This window comes from Oryza sativa, chromosome 8, assembly GCF_034140825.1.
Source record: "Oryza sativa Japonica Group chromosome 8, ASM3414082v1".
In the NCBI taxonomy this organism is placed as follows: domain Eukaryota; kingdom Viridiplantae; phylum Streptophyta; class Magnoliopsida; order Poales; family Poaceae; genus Oryza; species Oryza sativa.
This window is the reverse complement of record NC_089042.1, coordinates 1,839,431-1,859,624: the sequence shown is the minus strand read 5'-3', so window position 1 is coordinate 1,859,624 and position 20,194 is coordinate 1,839,431. Positions and strand designations below refer to the sequence as shown.

Sequence of the window (20,194 nt, the reverse complement as noted above, 5' to 3'; positions counted from 1 at the left end):
TATAGCTGTTATTGATGTTAAGACTTAATTTGCTGTCGAATCATATATATGTCTAGATTCATTAACATCAATATAAATGTGGGAAATGCTAGAATTACTTACATTGTGAAACGGTATATATGTCTAGATTCATTAACATCAATATGAATGTGGGAAATACTAGAATGACTTACATTGTGAAACGGAGGAAGTATTACACTTTATTTCCTCAGGCTTTATATTTTCGTGGCTCAGCGTCTCCAGAATCTGAGTGTGTTTTTTCTGCGTGCTTGCTGTTGTCAGTTGGGTGGTGGGTTTTGTTGATGATGGCTTGAGTTGCTAGCTCCTATTATTTGGCCCTGGTTTGCTTCACACATGTAGTGGAGGTTAGTAGCTCGTTTTAGTTTGTAGGGTCTTCAGGTGCTGGCAGTGTGAACTGTGGATGTTCTTGGCTCTTGTTTTGGAGGTTTAAGAACTGTAGAACTTCTCATTTCTGGTAATGGAAATGGGTGCTTCATGGTCTTGCAAATTTACTGCTCAATCCATGTTACCACGTTTTGCCTCTTTTTTCCCCCTTTTTTTCTTTTAACAAAAATTAGCTACTAGTAGCTGCTAATCTAGTACTAGTATCTAGTATATCTGAGACCAGCCTGAGCGTGTCTTGCCATCAGCTGAAGACGCCATGCAATGATGGCCGTCAGATCGTGCGTGGACGGTCCCAATTCAAGTAGCTTTCACGTGCCCGCGCCAATGTGGTGCAAAAATTTGAACTTCCCGCAAGAAGCCCAAGAAGGCCAGGTCCTGCGTGCTGAGCCCAAATCTATGGGCCTGAACGCGGCTGCGCCGTCTGGAATGGTAATGTGGCTCACATACGGCCCATATATATTGGGCCAAAACAGTATTATAGTTCATGTCCAGCCCATACATATTGGGCCCGAATAGTTATAGATGGCCCATGATGAGTTCCTACCCAAGCCCAACACTATCGCCAGAACCCAGAATGGACTTTCGAGCTCCCAGCTTGTCAGTTTCGCACTTTCACTCGTTCTTAAATTGCATTGAGTTCGCTTTGTGATCCCAATAAAAATACGAAAAGAACATGTACAAAATGGAGCACCATAATCCACAGATTGTGAGTGAAGCTCAACTGCCATCTTAACAAGGTTTGTTGAATATTTGAATATCAGACCATATCGACACCATGGCAACCAGCCTCTCTGAATTCTGAAGGCATCGAAACAGAGAAAAATGTAGACATTAACATAAATACATTTACAATCTCTCCAGAAGCAATTTAGAATGCAGGTTGGTAACTATGATACGGAGTAGCTAGTACAAACTGTTTTGACTATGTCACCACTATAGCCACACCTTTTCTATGAAGGAAGTTCCAACATAAATCAAAATGTAAAGATGAACATGTTACATTTACATCACTACATGACAAGAACTGTATTTGTGAGATTGCACTTGGACATAGTTTGATGCTCCTGTCCTATCCATTTTTATTGATTATGGCAGATGTTCCTAGAAAAAAAGACAAATATTACTTCCATCAGAAACAGTCTCAACTCTCAACTCTCAACTCCCAAGCACGTTTTGGTTGCTACAGAAGACAACATCAACAATAATATGTAGAAATTAGGCCATACCTGTATAGTTGGGCCAGTGTACGTGCCAGGGCGCATATTAATATTCACCGGTACGATTAAGGCCTCAAGCCAAGCATAATTATCTGGCCCATGGACTACTTTTGCTTGTCCAGCTGCTGCAGTTGGAGTGATCCGTGAGAAAATCAGATATGACATAGAATAGTGAATATGAACACTTTTGAGTTTTGACAACATATCAACAAATTAAATTTTCTTCTCATATAAATGAACATAATGTACAAGGTGATTGCTGTTCCTGACAGAAAAGGACTGAACAGCACTGTGACTAATAATATATGTTTTGAACAAATACCAGAGATGGCTGGTATTCTGCTTCCACCAAAATGGTGGATTTAGTTAAACATGAATCTGACACAAACATGTAATATGATGACAGTGAGGGATTTCACTTACAGAAGCTAGAAAATGGATAATCGTGAAAATAGGTGCAAACACGGCCAGAAGATTCAGAGTATGGTGGGGCAATGACATCAAGAACAGCACATGATTTTACTGAAGTGAAGCAGTGCATGTTCCCACCACTTTGGGGATACAAAACAGCAGTTGGACAAGGGGCATTCAGAACATCATCCGTATGTAACTTTCCAAGTTTCACTGCACATCAGGAGAAAGAAAAAAAATCCTTAATATACCAGAACCCGAAAAATCATCAAGGCATAGAAATGAGCAATCTAAAATGATGCCTGAGCAACAGTGCAACACTAGTGACCAATAGGGTTGGGTAGTATCAATACTATTACTATGCTACAACCAATATTGTTCATTAACTTGGTACTGTAGAAACCATCTGAAGAAATAAATGTTTTCAGTACACTTGTATTCTCAGAGACAACGAGTTCATTAAGTCATCACTCTGCAATGCAATATATACTAGTAGATAAATAAAAACAAATATTTGAAACAGGGTATGAAAAATAACCTGGCTTGCCATTTGCTAGAACAGCAGGCTCTACCCAATCATACGATTTGACATGCATCGAACCATAGAGTAATTTGCTCAACACAGTCATTCCCGGATGATCATGGAGAGGAATAACCGCCGATGTTGGTAAGCAGAATATTCCAATCTACAGAACAAACACGAAGCAATTGCAGATTAGCAGAGAAGATATCCAATTATTCATTAACTTCTAGTAGTATTCTCTGTCACAGAAGTGTTACAAGAAGATGACCAAATTGAACATTTGAACATCCACATACAGAGAAGGCGTCACACTCGTAGACATGCAGGTAGGTTATGGGTTGCGCCCATCTAGCAACCCTTGCTGAATTCTTCAAGAAGTTTGATTCAAAGAACCCAAATCCTCTTCCATCCTCAAGATTATCATCTCTGAGTCCAACATCCACAGGAGTGATTGTATCTGAACACAAAACTCACATCCAATTCCTCAATACATCAGCATACGAACGATTTTGCAGAGGAAAGAGCAATCAATTGGCTGTCCGAACTCTGAACACAAGAACAAAACAAAAATTGGGCCGAGGTCGGGAGGAAGAGGAGTTGGTGGAGGTCAGGTGACCTACCCATGAGAGAGGAGATGGCGCCGATGGCGTGGTCGGGAGGTGGAGACGACGGCGAGGAGGACGCGGCGACGGAGGACGGCGACGGGAAGGTGCGCTTGCAGAGCTCGTACAGCGCCTGCACCCGCGACGGCGTCGACGTCGCCGGCGGCCGCGTCGGTATGCCCCACCCCATTGAGGCCGTCGACGACCTAGATGTCCCCCTCTCCCACTCTTCTAGCTTGCTCCCTTCTCGCCTTCTTCCTCCTCTTCTCCCTCCTCGCGTGGTCGCTGGAGAGGAGCAGCGCCGCCGCGGCGAGCGGTGTCGCGACGCGAGGGCTCAGGCGGCGCGTGGCGTACTGTCTCGTCTCTTCCAGCGCGAGGATTAGGTTGCTGTTCGTGGGCCGTGTGGGCCCAATATGGGCCTTAGTTGTATTAGTAGTATTTACTAGTGGGCTTTGAGTTTAAACTTTTTTTTAGTTTTTCTTTTGTATACTAGAAATTGACTGGAATTCTGAGCTCCTTCAAGCTTTCCATCACAGAGCTACATAATTTTGTTCCTAATTTTATGGCAGCTACAGAAGATTAATTTGCCATTCGATTCTACTTGTTCACATACTGGTCCGGACATTTTGTTGCCACTTTCACTAAATTTATATTATGAACCTAAAAAATTATAGCTGATGCATTGTGTTCTCGGCTTCTCGCAGAAATCTTGGTCAACACCACCATCGTCTCTAATCTTTAAATGTAACTCTATTCTGTCTAGTGCACCAAGTACTCGATTATTAGGTCCTGTCAAAGTTAATGGTTCCTCCTGTAAATAGATTAGGGAAAATCATGTCAGAAATGCCCACAAAAAAACACCAAGCTCGACAAGTCCAATACAATTAAGACAATGCCAACTGTATGTTAAGAGAAATTCCGGTACTTCCTCTGGTCATAACGCAGTTGACTTTGACAACAAAATTTGATAATTTGTCTTATTAAAAAAAGTACACTAATTTTTTTATGACTTATTTTATTGTTAAAGGTACTTTAAACATGATATTTTTGCATATTTTTACACTAAACTTTTAAATATGATAAATGATCAAGCTTTATGATCAAAATCAACTGCATTAAATATTTATAACTGGAGGGGGCACATACTACGTACATATAATAATTTTAGGTATTTTACCATCAAAGTTGGGTTTGCATAAATAGTAAATACAACTCAACTAAAATGGATCCAAGCGAGTAAAGTAGCATTATTGTGCATTATTGTTCTTTTCTTCAAATGAGAGAACATTATTGTGCATCTGCACATCAGACTGTCTCACTAATTAAGAACAATGTAGCCAACAAAAGAGGATTGTTAATTAAGGGGGCAAACAGAATGTAACGGATTGGTGTACTTCGAGACAGATACAATCTTTTTGTGGCATAACACTGTCATCAAGCCATGGCTTCTGAATTAAGCTCTAGACCCTACTGAAACCAGAAAATTACCAACACAATAATTCCCTAGATCTTAATTGGCAAGCATGGCATTCATAATCACACATATTGATCACGCATAAAAACACACAATAAAGTTAATTACCAGCGTAGAGAATTAAGTTACCTGTAATAATATTCATCAGGCTAGATACCTGCAAATCTCGCTGGTGCATAAGGTGACCATGATAGCCAAGTTCTTCGGTCGAACATCAAGCTTTGCTAATCCTTGAAGCATGCCCTTCCTCACATCAACAGCAAACACAACTTCCAACCTATCCGTTTTCATGGGGCTAGTTATAGAAAGCAAGAAAATCACATCTTCATCCATGCTTAATTATGGTGGGGTTTCCAATTGGAAGTTTTTTGAATATTGTTTCAATTGTCTCTCTGTTTTCGTCGTCGTCGCTGCAGCTCAGATTAGAACGACAGCTGTCGCTTAAGCTGATGTGTTTAATTATCATCGATTTCACAGTCAATCTGCCAATCATCATCACAGCAGCACGAAGAAGAACAATTCACCGGCATTGGCATGCTATATGTTGTAGCCTTCCATCCACGATCGATTTCTTTGAATTTCTTCGGTTTATTGAGATCGCGCACCCAATCCACGTAAGAAACTGGGGTAGGATTATTATTCATTGGCTCTGTTCGTGACCAGATTTCCATCTCAACATACTTGTCTGTTTCGAGACACGGTGACGTCGCGGAAATAGCTACTTCCTCCGTTTCATATTATAAGACTTTCTAGCATTGCCCATATTCATTAGCATTTATATGAATGTGGACAATACTAGAAAGTCTTATAGTATGAAACGGAGGGAGTAGGATCGAATTGGTAGAGGAAGTTATTCCAATTCCCCTTCGCCGGCGCCGTCAGCGGGATGTCCCAGAGCACGGGGAGCTCGTCGACGAGGAAGACGCCGCGCCAGAGAGATCATAAACGCGACGGTGCCGGCCTCGCCGCCGACGGCGATGGTCTCTTGCCGGTCTCGTGGTACAGCCTGTCGACGGATTTGGGTAGAGGGATAGCCTTGTCTCTGACGAACTCCTTTAGACATAACCGCTTGGTGATCCACCCGTTGGAATGGGAGGTGGATTTGTAGAGGTGGAGGTCGAATTCCCAGCTGACGAGCTCGCCGCCGGTAGCGTGCACCGGTGGCCGGAGATCGAGGGTGGAGACGGTGTACCACGTGCCGCCGTCGAGGTGTCGTGGAGGCTGTAAAGTCTGCCTATGGCTTGTTTGGTACCTTGAGGGAAGAGGATTGAGAGTTTACACCAGAGAATTGATGATAATATTAAGCCGATTCATGCCCGGTCCAACTTATTTATTCCCACTGTTTCGTATTGCAAGACACTTTAAATTCTTTTCAAGCATCTATTATTTTTAATAAAGTTTTAGAAAAAAAATAACACTATCTATAACGCTAAACTGGTTTCATTAAATGTAACATTAAATATATTTTAATATTTTTTGTTTTGGGTCAAAAATATTACTATATCTCTACTATTTTAAAATTTCGTATCGGTGGCGGTGACTCCAACCCTGGCAGATACGCGGAGTACGAGCCATCGGATCGCTAAATCCAACGGCGCAACGTTCCCCACCCAACTCCTCGGCTCATCCTCACGCATCGGGGGGTAGCGCCCGCATCCATCGCATCCACCGCCGCGGCCGCATCCATCGCATCCACCGCCGTCGCCCATCCCCGTCCTCCCCCACCGCGTCGCCGATACAGCGCCGCCATTGCCGTCGCTCCCCCACCGCGTCGCTCCCCCACCACGCCGCCGACCCCAGCGCCGCCATCGCCGTCGCTCCCCCACCACGCCGTCAACCCCAGTGCCGCCATCGCCGACCTCCTCCACCGCGTCGCCCATCGCCGTCCTCCCCCACCGCGTCGCCGACACAGCGTCCTCCCCGCCCCCCCATTTTAGTCCATCGTCGTCTCGCCGTTCAGCCACCGCTCTGCCGCTGAGGCCACCGGCATACGTCGATTCATCACCGTCAGGTCGCCATCCATCTCGCCTCCTCGTCGTGCCCTCCATTCGTCGCACCGCAAACATCCACGGTGAGATCCTCTGGATCCCGCGGTCTCCGATCCGCCACTGGCCGCCGCCCCGATCTCATACGCGACTCCCTTGCCATGTTCGTCTTCGCCCGACTCCGCCTCACACTCCGTCGACGACAACCACGCCTCCTCATCCGCCATTGACCGCCGTCCCCCTTCTCTCCACCGCGCCGCCGTCCTCGCAGCCCTCTCCGCCCACGCCATCCGCCACTGACCGCCGCCTCCTTCCTTTCTGATCTCCATTCCTTGAGTCTAATCCCCATTCTCTGATTTTTTTTCTTTGTTATTTGCGTGTGTGCAGGACAGCGGGAACGAGACTACGAGAGTCTAACAATGGTAGAGCACCTTGCAGACTGGATAGATTGATGGTAATGCCTCGTCCAATAATTAGTACATCTTTATTCACTGCAAATTGCAAATTTATATCCCGGTTCCTCCCCTCCCAAACGTGAATGCACCGAAATCCCCATCTCTTTATACACTATCATGAGCTGGCATTTTAACTATAATGTACACTTTCTACCGTTGCATTGAGTAGTATTGCCTTCAGCTATGCATCGAAAGCAGTTACGATCTAGACATCCAGTGTTCAATCAGTAAAATTTATTAGGGTAGCAAAACCTTGATAAAAAATTTGGATGTCGTTAGGTTTAGAACCTTTAGGATTTAAGTTTTGATATTAGTTGTGGTCTTTTTATTACTGTGATATGAGTTTAGATCATTTTATTTGTCAGATAAAGTTAGCAAAGAAAACTGGGATTAGCTCAATTTTTTTTTTGGCATAGTGTAGGTGCTGATCTGATGATGAGCTAAGAACAAACTGAAGGTACTGAGATCTGAGGGATTAACCTGTTTCAAAGAAAACTGGGATTAGCTCAATTTTTTTTGGCACAGTGTAGGTGCTGATCTGATGATGCGCTAAGAACAAACTGAAGGTACTGAGATCTGGGGGATTAACCTGTTTCTGATCTGATGATGTCTATGTTAAACGAGAGTATTTTCCCTTCTCAGGCATAACTGACTTTTTTTGTTCGTTTGATCGTACTAAAATTAGTATTTTCCTTTCTCAGGCATAACTGAACTTTTTGTTAGTTTGATCTTACTAAAATTGGAGGCAAATCCAACACCCATGCACAAAAATAAATAAATTAATTTTAAAGAATATATGAGACAACATCATAGTTTTCAGTTTGTTGTTTTCTTAGGAAAAAAAATACATGTATGAAGAATCTGAATTCTGATATAATGCTACTACTAGAGCCTGGAGAAACTCTAGCCATATTCTAATTCTTCTTTCTTTCTCTTTTTTTTTTTACATCCTTCAAATTGTCATAGTTCGATTTCCATGAGCCTGTAAGCATTGGAGGCGACGAAATGGCAGTTGGTAGAGCATAAGCATGAACAGTGGCAGACATATAAAATTTGTCCTAATGAATTTTCCTACTACAGTTTTAAAACAATCGATATTTGACAAAATATTTATGTGTTCCATCTTGCATATTAGAACAAGCTATTTGATCCATTTGTGTTCTCCATTTTATTGAAATTCAGGGTATCGTTGGTGAGGTGTAACTTGCCAAGGACTGCATCTTCATCATTGCCTGGGTGTCCACCTCGCTGATCTCGTCCACGCCACCATAACTCCATCAGCAAGCCTCACTGATCTGCTCCGCTTCGCCTCCGGGACTCCATCCCCTGCTTCTCTGATCTGGGACGCCGACGAGCCATGGACTCCTGCATCGAAGCACTGCCACCTCCTCCGCCTTGAGCATCACTGTCGCCATGAGGTCATTGAATGCCCATGCCCCCTTTTGCAAATACCTACTTGTTTTTCAAGTTTATGTTGAATGAAGCTATCAGTTCTCTTTCTGTTCGATTTGCCACCACTATTTGATAACCTAGGAATGGCAGGTAATGCCAATGCTCCCAGGTTGCATTGCTCTGTTTTTTTCCTAGAAGATAGAGTATTATATGTTGCTTCACTGAAATAGTAGGTCTGGCCATTATTACCATGCACCCGCTCAAAATAGCATGTCTGATCTGGGGCCTGGGTGCATATCCAAGTCACTATCGATCGCCTGCTGTCCGGTCTCCGTCGCCCCTTCATCAGGTTGACGTCGATGCGTCGCCAACGCTGCGCCTTGCTGCAGTACACTCTGGTATTGTAGCCCATCCTCTTTCACGTTTATACATTCTCTCTTTGAAGTTGAAGGAAAGTAAATTACAATTTTCTGTGTATACGTTGCATTTTTCCTTAGAGATGGTATATGCTGCTTTATTTCCTATAGGGGTATATACTGAATTTTATACAGCAGTATATGCTGTAATTTTCCATAGAGGTATGTACTGACATTATAGTATACATATGCTTCTATTTTCCATAGGGAGGTATGTAATGATATTACAGTATATGCTAAATTTTCTATAGAGATACTAGGATTTGGGAAAATCGGTGACACACAGGTATTTCATTAAGCGCCTCATGATCTGGTTTGGTCTGCTTATGATATCAGCAGGGAATCACTAATTTATAAGAGCTTGGTGATGTTACTAATTTAACTGCACATGTGTAACACCCTAAAAAGAAAAAAAAAAGAAAAAGCTAGCTAGCAGCCAGCCCAGCAGCAGCAGGCCATGGGCCTTGGCCCATGCATGCACGCGTGCAGCAAGCAAGCGAGCAGTAGCGGCAGCTTGTAGCCAGCTTAGTACCACCTCGGCTAGCTAGCTCTATCTACACTAGCTTAAATAGGAGATATTACCGGTGACTGTAAACTCCGATTCCGGAATTTTTGCGACCAATGCCGTTTTCGGGCCCTGGGCTGTCACAACATGTTATGTCCTTTTTGTATTTATTGGGATCAATTGTTTCCGGTATGCAAGGTTTATGGTTCTTTAGGGTGCTGAGATATTGTACACCCCATGATAATTTGCCCAGACTTCCATGAACACTGGAGGTGTGTCATGCAAGGCCATGTTGGTGCTAGCTTGGTATTGCCATTTGAGAAAAAGTTGTTTGAAACGATCTACTCTAAAGGATACAATGGACCTGTGAAGAAGAGAAGCATCCTTTTCAATTTGCCATACTGAGGATTTTTCTTTTCATGACAATCTTGACTTGATACATATGATCGTGCAAAATAACATTTTGTCATGCACTTTTAGGTCGGTCAGAACATGGCAAATCATTTCACATATAGCTATTTCCCCTCGGTTGCCAGCTACCAGCTACCAAAGCATCACCAACCTTCAAGTGCAGAATAGGCAAATTACATGGCATTGTTCTATTTTATGTTAAATATTAGTGACACATGTTACAAAATCCTGAGTTAATTTTTTTAAACCTACTAGGTGTTACCACAATATATATTGATGTATTCTCATTAAGAACAATGTATATATATTATTCCTCTAATGTAAAGATATTGTTGTTTATCTATTCAATGAATTTCTGGTATTTATTTAATTTTTATGTTGTGTGGGAAAAAACTGAACCTCAAAAAACAAATGGGGCTTAGTTATTTCTTGCCAACATAGATATCATGTGCATTATTGTACTCTGGTTGCTTGCATGCTCTGAAGTGTGGTGTTTTCATTTTCGACTTCAGTGGAAAATACAATGAATCTTGATTTCTGTCAAAACTGGAAATGGACTGTCCTGTTTGTCCGCACTGCAAAATGTTCGGTTTAACCAAGATGTAATGCAGAACATTGACAAATTTCAATAGTTGCATAAACTGTCTACGCTCGATTACATTTGCAATATGAAATTTTACTGTAGCGTTAGCACGGGCACATTACTAGTATTTATATAAATTTGATCAGACTTTAAAAAAATTCAACTTGAGGAAAAGTCAAAATGATTTATAATAAATGTATAACGGAAACAGTGGCTGGAACACATGCCAACAGTACTCAACCATCCAAAGTTCAAACCCACCTGCTGATAGTCGACCGAATTCAACATCTTACTATGTAGCCAAAGCTGACCGAACTATTTCAGTGCATCATAGTGTTATTTTGTTTTGTTCGGTTATTAACTGAGTACTCACTTTGTCATAAAATGAATCAACTTACTTAGTTCTAGCAATAGTAGTAGCATTAACTTACAAAACATCAACATATATATAGCCATAAACGTCAGGTTCTCAGCATCTCTCAACAGCAAATGGCAACAGTAGAGCACACATGGCGCTCAAACCTCTACAAACTACCTCAATCCGATGCTCACAACCCAGTAAGTAACAATGACAGACAAGACACTTCTCCAAGAACGCAAAATAAACTTTGGTAGGTTCAGAAAAGGTTATACAGACTACCAGACAGATCCATACTCCCTACTAGACATCAGTAATCTTATAGATTACCAGTCTACCAGTACATATAACTAAATAAGTCTTGCAGGCAGATTTTCAGTTAAGCACGAGTTCAACTCAGCTGAACAAAAAAATTATAATCTATATAACAAGAAAGAACTGCTTGAGATGTAACAGCTTCCCCCATATAAATCTTCATACTACATATCACCTTAACACGCGGAAGTCACCGATACGCTCAAACAATTTTCTGCGCTGTCGATGCTTCAAGGCAGCTGTCCAAACAACATTCACCTGCAGTTCATAGGGACCTTGCTCAAGGACACATTCTTCATCATTGTGTCCAAGAACGAGCTCAAAGATTGAGCCAGCTCCTTCAGAAACACAGACATTGAGCACCAGTTCATCATCCAAATTGACGGCTACGAAACAGCGAGTCAGATCGACTGATCCATCAGCTCCAAGAACTCTGTTCCTGCCTTCCACTTCACTGTCATACAGGATGATTTTGTTCTGATCATCTCCAGTAGTCCAAGCAGTCACTTTGCCAGTGAAAAACTTGGATACAACCCCCTTAATTTTGACTGCAACAGAAGCTTCCACAGCTAATTGAACAGGACTATACACAAAATCAATTCTACTCAGGCAGCTCTCTAGCGATAAAGTCATCGGCTGCTTTGTATAGCAGATGGCATTGTGTTCTCGCACACCTTTGCAGAAATCTTTGTCGACATCACCGTCTCTAATCTTCAAATTGAACTCGAAATACATTTTGTCTATTGCACCCAGCGCTCGATTAGGTCCTGTCAGAGTTAGTGTGTCCTCCTATAAATAGATTAGGGAAAATCATGTCAGAAATGCCACCAGAAACACTAGGCTCGATAAGTCAAATACAGTTCAGACAGTGCCAACAATATGTTAAGAGAAATTTGGGTACATAATACATACAGATAATAATTTTAGGTCTATGAAGTTATGAACAGCCTGTGAATTGCATTTCAAACTCCCATGTTCAAATGAGCAACATGCCAATATAAATTCTTTTGTTTCCACTTTTTTCCAGTACAAAACGTACATGATCCCAGAGCACTACCGTTGCACTGGATTAACAAAATAGTATAACAGGTAAAAGTACCAGGATCTTGGGATATAGAAACTAAATAAGTAAATCAAATCTCACAAAAAAAAGGGGAAGTCATGGATTGATTGATGTTCCAACAGTAACTGTCCTGACCCTCTTAGACAGCAGGAATGGACTACCAGGCAATCAGATTCAGTGGATATATGATATTGACAGCAAGGTTTAAGATCTGGCAGTAGGGATTTTAATGGCCAGGAAACAGGATTTCTATCGTATCAGGCATTTCACCAGCCATTATGGAACTATGCAACCGTCCACATTTCACTTAACAATGTGAGCCTAATTAACAGGTCATTTATAGTGTAGAATATCAGACAGCGGATTGAAAAGGCAATGGCATATGGATTTGAACAATAAATAGTATTAATCTAGCAAGGAGGAGGAACGAATCAGTAACATACCGGCGAGGTGATGATCTGTGGATTGTTCCTGTCACGCCTGAACAAATAGACACACCTGAAATCGTACTCATCCCTGGCCAGCACAGTGCCAAATACCCTGATAGGGTAACCCACATCAGACTCGGCCACCTTGATTGCAATCACATTGACAGAGTCCATCTCCCACCAGTAGTCGGGGAAAGCTAGTGACTTGATAGGTGGTCCACGTGCAAGCTTTGCTGCAAAATCAAGCCAGAGACATAAATCAAACCAGGAAAGTAAATTTTTTTAAGACATGTACAATAATCAAAGAATGAACAAGGAACAAGGATGATATTATAACAAACAAATGGATGGATGTACTCACACTCTTTGTCCAGGTCAAAGAAGGCTATGTTGTAGGCACAAAATCGAGTAGGAATTGAGCAAAACTGCTTGGGGTTATATTCGGTGATCTCTCGGCGTCGAACTATGTTTAGAACTTCAACCACCTTCTCATCCCATGTGAGCTCTGGTTCACTGTCCAGCTCCCAATTCTCCTCCTCCTTCAGAGGAGCCACATCACTTTGCTTGGCATCATCCTTAGCACACGGTTCATCAGAATCATCCCCATTCTTGTCAATGCCAAATATACTAGCGTGTTCTCCGGCCTGGCAGCCGGCCATAGCTGCAAAACAAGCAAAGTTTTGGTTTTGATGTTTCCCATCCAACAAACAAGAAAAAAAAACCAATTAAGAGGGATATACTGACTGACGCAAACGAGTGAACAAAGCAGAACAGATGTACATGAATGATGAATGATCGATCGATTAGTTGTGGATTATATATACACTCACATGAGTAATCTTTCTCCGAGTCTATGAGGCTGCAATCACGCTCGGCAGGTTGGCATGCGGGGTGCTGTTGGGACCCGACAATATCAAGAACTGTCAACGCCTTCTCTTCCCATGTGAGCTCCCGCTTACGCTTGCCTGCAACAATTATTGGAAGATTCAGTCCGCCGCCGACGTCGTCGATTACCATACCGCTCCGCTCGCTTTCATCCGCCATCTTGACGCCCATGAAGAAGAAGAACACAGAAAGAAAGGGACACAGGTAAGATTAGGTGGCCATACAATGCGATTTCGTCGAAGAATCGGAAGAAAGAATCGAGGCGATCGAAGAGTGTACCGTAGACGTGTTCGCTGGCAACCCTGATCGAGAACCCGTCCTGTCGCCGCCGGAGGGGAGAGAGCCTTAGGGTTTTCTCTTTCTTTTTCTCCGATTATGAAGAGGCTAGGGTTTGTTTGGTGAGGACGAAGAAGAGTCCCCACACGGACGGACGAGGAGTAAGTTACCTGATGGTGATGGGCCTTTTTCTTTGGAAAAGACTTAACCTGATGGCCCTATAGTTGTATTGTACTATAGTAGTAGTAAGGAATAAGTCTACCTTGCCTCCCTCGACTCATATACCCCTGTCTAAATCTCATCCCTCAACCACATAACCGGATATAAACCGTTCTCCAACTTCCAAAACCATTGCAAACCGACTCCTCGGGTGGTTTGGGTTGGGAGGTGGTTTCGTCCGGCGTGTCATTTTGGACCCGTTGACTGGCTGAGTCAGCGCGTGGGCCCCACATGTCAGTGTCTTGTAGGGAAGGTGCTGAGTCAGCTTGGCTTGGTGGTGGTGCGCGGCGGTGGCCATGGGCATGGTAATTGGCCTCGTCCTGCTCGCCTTGCTCCTCCTCACCTCGCAGCGTCATGGTGTCCTCGCTGAACTGGACCACGCGCAGCCTTCCTCCATGGCCATGAGACGAATGCCAGAGCGGCGGAGCTCGTTCGCCGTCCGGATCCTCGACGTCTTGCCGCCTTTCACCCCTCCGCCCCCAGTGGCGGCTCCCTCCGACGGCGGCACAAGGCTGGCATGCAGGCAATCCAGGAGCGTGAGCTCGTAGGAGATGGTGGCGCCGGTTTTCTTGGCCTGTTCGTCGTCCTTGGGCGGCGCCACTGCCGTGGCGGCGGCCTGCTTGGAGAAGAACGACGAGTAGTACCAGCAGAATGAGCGGATCACGTCGTCGAAGTCCGCACGCTGGAATCCTAGCTTGATCGCATCCCTGACGATGTCCTGCATGCGCATCGCCTTGAAGCTCTCGTCGACAGCGCGACGGCTGGCAGCGGCGGCGGCGCCCACGCGTTGCCTTTGACGACGGCTTCGAGAACCTCCACGGCCTCGGCAGGGACGAATGAAAATCGATTCGTTGGTGTCATAGCGTGTCTATCGGTGTCATAGTACACTAATTATACTTAGATCATAGTGTAATAACATATGGATAAACAGTTTTGCCTTAGGTTTTGCCGAAAGTTATTGGTGTCACCTGACACCAGCCTTATTACTGTAGCTCCGCCCGTGGGCCTCGGCGTCCGTCAATGGCTAGGAGCTCCTCCCCGCGCACGGCTGGCCGTCGAGCTCCTTCCTCGCGTGCTGCCGACCGACGAATCTCCTCCCCACGCGCGCCGCGGCCGGCGGACGAGCTCCTCCCCTCCTCTCTGCTGATGGAAGGTGACAAGAAGAGGAAGAGTTAAGAGAGAGAGAGGGGGGGAGGTGTGGGAGAAGATGGGATGAGATATAGGCTGTTGACAAGTGGGTCCCACTTGATGACTCAGCAAGTTAATTGCCATGTCAAACAAAACTGCCTCCGAAACCGTCCGAGAAGTCGATTTGCAATGGTTTTGACCGTTGGAGGACGGGTTATATCCGGTTTTGCGGTTGAGGGATGCAATTCAACTAGGAGCATGAGTTGAGGGAGGCAAAGTAGACTTATTACTTATAGTAATCTTGAGAGCCTAATTGGTTACCCATATATCCTACTACTAATAAATCAAAACGGTTTATTAAGAAATAAAAACTAAATTATAGATAATTTTTTATATATTTGTTCATAATGATCTAAAAGCCAATGCTAAAAATAAATGACGTTGAAAATGTCTTAAAATCAACTTTAAATTCAAGTTTAAAAGTTCAAATTTTGGCTTTTGTTTTGGCTTATCAAGCCAATCAATGGGGCTCTTTCATAGCCTGGATTTATACACGTTTTTCCAATATAATTTATAATTGAATGGCACATATATTTCCATGAAAAAAATGCTCCTTTAATTTGTAGCTTTATGATAGTTTTACAAAAATATCTATAGTTACTAGTACAAATTCTAGCGTTGTCACAGAAAACTAAACGTTTAACACCGACAGGTTATCAAGCCATACTATTGCAAACTACAGATTTTTGACACCTAATTTATCACGAAACAACATAGTTAGAGGTTCCATCCTAGTATTTTTATCATGATGGAACTTGTAAATATGTAGCTTTGTGATGAAGTCAATGATTAATCAGTAGTTTTGTGATAAATTTAATAATAAATATATTTTTCACAAAAGTTAAAATATGTAGTTTTATGATAAATTCAATGCTAAATTTATATATTTTTTTATAATAAAACATATAAAATATCTAGTCTTGGGATAGTTTACTTAAAGTATTTGTAGTTCTGTGAATTTACTATTTTTAGAAAATAAAAAAAATATACTAGGATATATTAGCTCTAAGAACAGGGTACAAGGTTAAGTGACAACATTTTACACTTTCTCAGGAGGTTGTCTACATAAATCCTGAACAATAAAACAGTGAAAACCTGAAGCTGCACAACAGGCATGAAAATGGCTTGCATAGCAGTTAAAACAGAGAGCATTTGCCAAACAGGGCTTAAAACTCCTGTTCAAAAACTGAAAAACAAAAAAGAGAGAGGGAGAGAGACTAAACTGAACCCCCACCCACACAATCCTTGTACAGATTTTGGTCCTCTGCAGAGACCAAAGACTTTCCATATACAGCTGTGGATATAGTTACTAGTTCCAACTTCCTTGGAGTAGTGCCTAGGGAGGGACTTATTTAGTCCCTCTCACCCAAACACCTCCTTATTCAACACAAACATTCCATGTACTACTCCCTTGTTCCTTGCCCTTTAGTGCCTAGGGCAGTCCTATTGTCAGTTAGACATATCACTTCCCATTTCAGCTCGAACTTCCATTCATGGCACTTGAGGTTTCTACCCTCTTCATGGTTGGAACTTTCATGGTAGAAACACCTCGGTCGTCACCATCTCAATTAGCTTTGGCCCATCCAGAAATTATCTTCTTCTTTCTCCTGGAAACATGAACCATTACTGCAGTTATCTAAATGGATCAAATCACAGTAGCTAACCCCCCTCCCCTGGGGCACGTCAATCATCGTTTTTTCTAGTTTTTCCTTCAATTTTGGTCACTCAAACTTCAAACAGATGTTGAACTGAAGATGATCTGTCATTACTATTAAAAAGTAACAAACTTATATCACAATAGTCTAGGTAAAACACAAGAGTAAAAGAAAACATCTAATTGATCTATGCTCTCTCCTTCTCACATATCCACAAAAGAATATTTTTAGTTACAATGGAACAAATCATCACCAACTAAAGAAAAAGCTCAATTTTAAGGGGGATTTCCATGTCCACAAAGTTTATTGAAAAAAAACCCCATAGATTTCACCTTTCTGATTCCATAGAGGAACTTTACTGTAAAATTCTTTCTGGAGTTCAACCTAAGACCAGCCTATCTGACAATATTCAAATTTACTGACCCACACTGCCACATATATCTCGGATCTGTTTCCACATCTGCAAAGTTTTATGTGCTAGATATCTTCTAAATTTGATTCTACGTAACATGCAATTAAAAAACTTCAGCAACCAAAGTCTGCTTGATGAAGGTCAAATTGTAAAGTTTCTGGGCCCAGCCACAAGTCCTCCCAAAATCTTGTGCTCTTAGGAACTCACAACTTACAGTAATTAAAAAGAAGTTTGAATCAACCTCCATAACTCCGTAAATAAACGGCTTCAAGGTTTTCTGGTAAGTATCTATTAAGTAACTATAAGACATTGTCACCATTCTTACTTAACCTCCAAAACTGATAACTCCATTAAAAAAACGGCAACAATGTGTTCTGCTAAGTATCTATTATCAATCAGGCATTGCCACAATTCTTCCCCATTCATTAAGTTGCAAAGTGATCATTTACTTCACAAGACACAATTCATCTATCAAGGTCCAGAAGATAAAAAAACACCAGTTTGTTTGTCCTTGGGCAAAAAAAAATAGTAGGCCGCAAAATATTTTCGTAAATGAATCTATCTTGTTCTTAACCCCTACAGGCAATTTGTAGAAGGAAAGCATATAAAGTGGTGTGCTACATGACCAGAATGGTCAGAACATATGCATGTACTAACTGGCCAGAGAAAAGCATAGAAGTTATAGATAACTTAAGACATTCTTTTATGGAACTGAAGTAAAGACATTAGGGAAGGCCAATGTCTAGAGGCATGGAGCATATTGTTGCCATGCAAAGAGAACAAGTAAGACTAAGTATAAGAGATCTAAGCATGCACAACATTGGCTTTTCTTCACATGTAAAATGTTTTCAGGAGAAACAGGGGGCCATACTACTTCTGGCTCAGAAACAACTACATACAAAACCACATTTCGCTGCAACCAAGAAACACCAACATGGAAGCATGTCCCCACTGCTCCTAATCTGAAAAATGGCTGCAACAAAAGTAACAGTGGGCTACGGTCACGGAGATTACTGAACAAATCCGGGCAAAGTATACACTGGTGTCTCAACATTATTCACTTATGCTATGATTCCAAACTGCACAGCTTCATCACAGCTCAAAGGAGATATTCAACCACACCCGGGTATTATACCAACAAGCACATTGTCAACTCCAGATACTACAAAAGTACAAATCACCCTACTTAATCAACACATAGAGCCAGGCACAGCAGATGAGCGAGACATGCATGTTATTCACTTCCCCCAGCAATTACTGTACAACATATAGACTGCTAATAGAACAACATAAACAGCAGCAGGGGACATCTGGATAAAAGCTATCTACAATACTTGCGCATGTTCCTCTAGCTAGATATCAGGAACAAACAGAACACAGAGGCAAATATGGCAACTAAAAAAAATGGTTTTAGATCCACACAGACAATGCAGTGTCCTTCTCTACAAAGAAACAGCTGATCGCAAATTAAGCGCTATGCAAGCTCACTGAAAGGTAATAGCACAAAACAGGCTCGCTTACTCATGTCTTACCGAAGCCAACAACTCATAAATTAATAACATGGGGGCGGCAGAATTAATCTGCGATCCTCAGCTCCTACGTAGAATTAATGCAAATACAACCCCCCCCCCCAAAAAAAAAAAAATACACGCATACAAATCAAATCGGGTGGTCGTGTTAGCACAATCGTTCCAACTAAGACACAACCAGTAACAAGGAGTAGATCGAGATCAGAGAGTAGCATTCACTAGCTAGAGATATGGATAATTTAGTCATGGTTGGCGTACTCGAACTCACTCACATACTGGCGTTGAATGAATGGACGGCTGCGCGAGAGGCTGGAGCTGGATGGAGGTAAGTGCCCAAGAGTCCCGGAGAACGGCCAGCCGGCGCGCGGCCCGGGTGGGGCGTCGACGGCGACATCCCCGGCGGCGAGGGTTTGGTACTTTGGAACTCTCTATGTGTGTGTGTGTCTCTCTCGCTCTCTAACTCTCTCTCTTAGGAGGAGGAGTACTATACGACAAAAAAGAAAACAAAAAGTGGAACCCGAGGGAGGAACAATAGAAAAATATTAAAGAAATATAAGACCTGTCGACCTGATCACCTGACCACCCAGAAATGCCTCTCTTCTCCCAAGTCTCCATTGCTCAAGAGCTCCGCCCCCGCCGCGCGCCTCCGCCTACTCCTCCTCTCCAGTGATACATACGTCCGCCATGACTGCGAGGAGGAGGAGGGAGATGTCCAAGTAGGAGAAGCCTTGGCCACCGGCAAGATACATTGTCCTTCTGCTCCGATCCTCTGCTTCAAAAACCCTTCAACCCCCACCTGCTCGCTTCAAAACCCCCTTCCAAGAACAAGAAAAGCATCTTCTATGAATCGCCATGGCCCCAAAGAAAGAACAGCCAGTGAAGGAGGTACGGAATCTCAACACTCCTTATTCCTGTTTGTGTGTCGTGCGCCATGACTTTGGTTCTTCAAAGATCATGGGGATTTCAAATGAAAAAAATGATCTTTTTTTTTTCCTCTCCTTGCTTGTTGTTTCTTGTCAAGCCCCCTGCATCAGATGAATTCGATCTCGTGCTGAATGATTTGCCTGAAAGCTACAAGAAGCTCATGGAGGACGCCATTCCAACAAGATTAGAACAGATAATCATACAGGAAGCTCCGTCCAATAGCAAAGGCAAAAAGCTCTTCTCCAAGGTTGCTGAGAGACTCTACACGCCCAAAGGTGGGACTTTTCTGGTGAAGTTGAAGCCGACCAAGAGCAGTCCAGATGAGGAAATCGTAACACTCCTGTTCCGATGGAAAGACCTCTACTTTGAGGCCTTTCATGCTAAAGGTAAGATTCTTTGCTAAATGCAAATGCATTTCCATTCTTGATAATTAAGGGAGGATCAGAGATTGATGCTAGCTGCTTACAGAGGAGGAGAAGGTTGTGTTTGTGGCCTGTGGGACGCCGGAAGGGAATGATAGGATAGAGAGGGAGAAAATATGAACATTGGGGTTTGCAGCACCT

At 42.8% G+C, this 20,194-nt stretch overlaps 2 protein-coding genes and 2 long non-coding RNA genes across 12 annotated transcripts; 1 reads left to right on the top strand and 3 right to left on the bottom strand.

Annotated features, from left to right (window-relative positions):
• Positions 1-1,220: 1,220 nt before the first annotated feature.
• On the bottom strand, positions 1,221-3,510 carry LOC4344600 (plant cysteine oxidase 3). Of its 2 annotated transcripts, none has more exons than XM_015793136.3 (6): positions 3,177-3,510; positions 2,853-3,013; positions 2,572-2,719; positions 2,046-2,246; positions 1,632-1,747; positions 1,221-1,506 (listed from the first exon to the last, which is right to left on the bottom strand). In XM_015793136.3, exons 1-6 carry the CDS (start codon positions 3,346-3,348, stop codon positions 1,492-1,494), a joined length of 813 nt encoding a protein of 270 aa, XP_015648622.1. In that variant the 5' UTR covers positions 3,349-3,510; the 3' UTR covers positions 1,221-1,491. The 2 variants fall into 2 exon arrangements, with proteins under 2 accessions (XP_015648622.1, XP_015648623.1); XM_015793137.3 differs by having other exon boundaries at positions 1,632-1,744.
• Positions 3,511-6,244: 2,734 nt separating this feature from the next.
• LOC107281847 (uncharacterized) lies at positions 6,245-10,135 on the top strand. 5 transcript variants are annotated; one of them, XR_010734767.1, is made up of 6 exons: positions 6,245-6,703; positions 7,005-7,071; positions 7,494-7,638; positions 8,255-8,490; positions 8,698-8,862; positions 9,866-10,135. It is a non-coding gene; the product is annotated as an uncharacterized lncRNA (long non-coding RNA). The 5 variants fall into 5 exon arrangements; XR_010734765.1 differs by having other exon boundaries at positions 8,695-8,862; XR_010734768.1 differs by lacking the exon at positions 7,494-7,638.
• Positions 10,136-10,801: 666 nt separating this feature from the next.
• Positions 10,802-13,834, bottom strand: LOC4344598 (uncharacterized). 3 transcript variants are annotated; one of them, XM_066303592.1, is made up of 5 exons: positions 13,653-13,834; positions 13,374-13,508; positions 12,905-13,204; positions 12,559-12,776; positions 10,802-11,841 (listed from the first exon to the last, which is right to left on the bottom strand). In XM_066303592.1, the coding sequence occupies exons 3-5, from the start codon at positions 13,200-13,202 to the stop codon at positions 11,224-11,226; spliced, it is 1,134 nt and encodes a 377-aa protein (XP_066159689.1). In that variant the 5' UTR covers positions 13,203-13,204; positions 13,374-13,508; positions 13,653-13,834; the 3' UTR covers positions 10,802-11,223. The 3 variants fall into 3 exon arrangements, with proteins under 3 accessions (XP_066159689.1, XP_015648137.1, XP_015648139.1); XM_015792651.3 differs by having other exon boundaries at positions 13,374-13,587; positions 13,708-13,834; XM_015792653.3 differs by having other exon boundaries at positions 13,708-13,834.
• A 2,379-nt stretch (positions 13,835-16,213) lies between these two features.
• LOC4344597 (uncharacterized) lies at positions 16,214-19,165 on the bottom strand. 2 transcript variants are annotated; one of them, XR_003243735.2, is made up of 2 exons: positions 18,976-19,165; positions 16,214-16,718 (listed from the first exon to the last, which is right to left on the bottom strand). It is a non-coding gene; the product is annotated as an uncharacterized lncRNA (long non-coding RNA). The 2 variants fall into 2 exon arrangements; XR_001548116.3 differs by having other exon boundaries at positions 18,980-19,165.
• Positions 19,166-20,194: the final 1,029 nt, after the last annotated feature.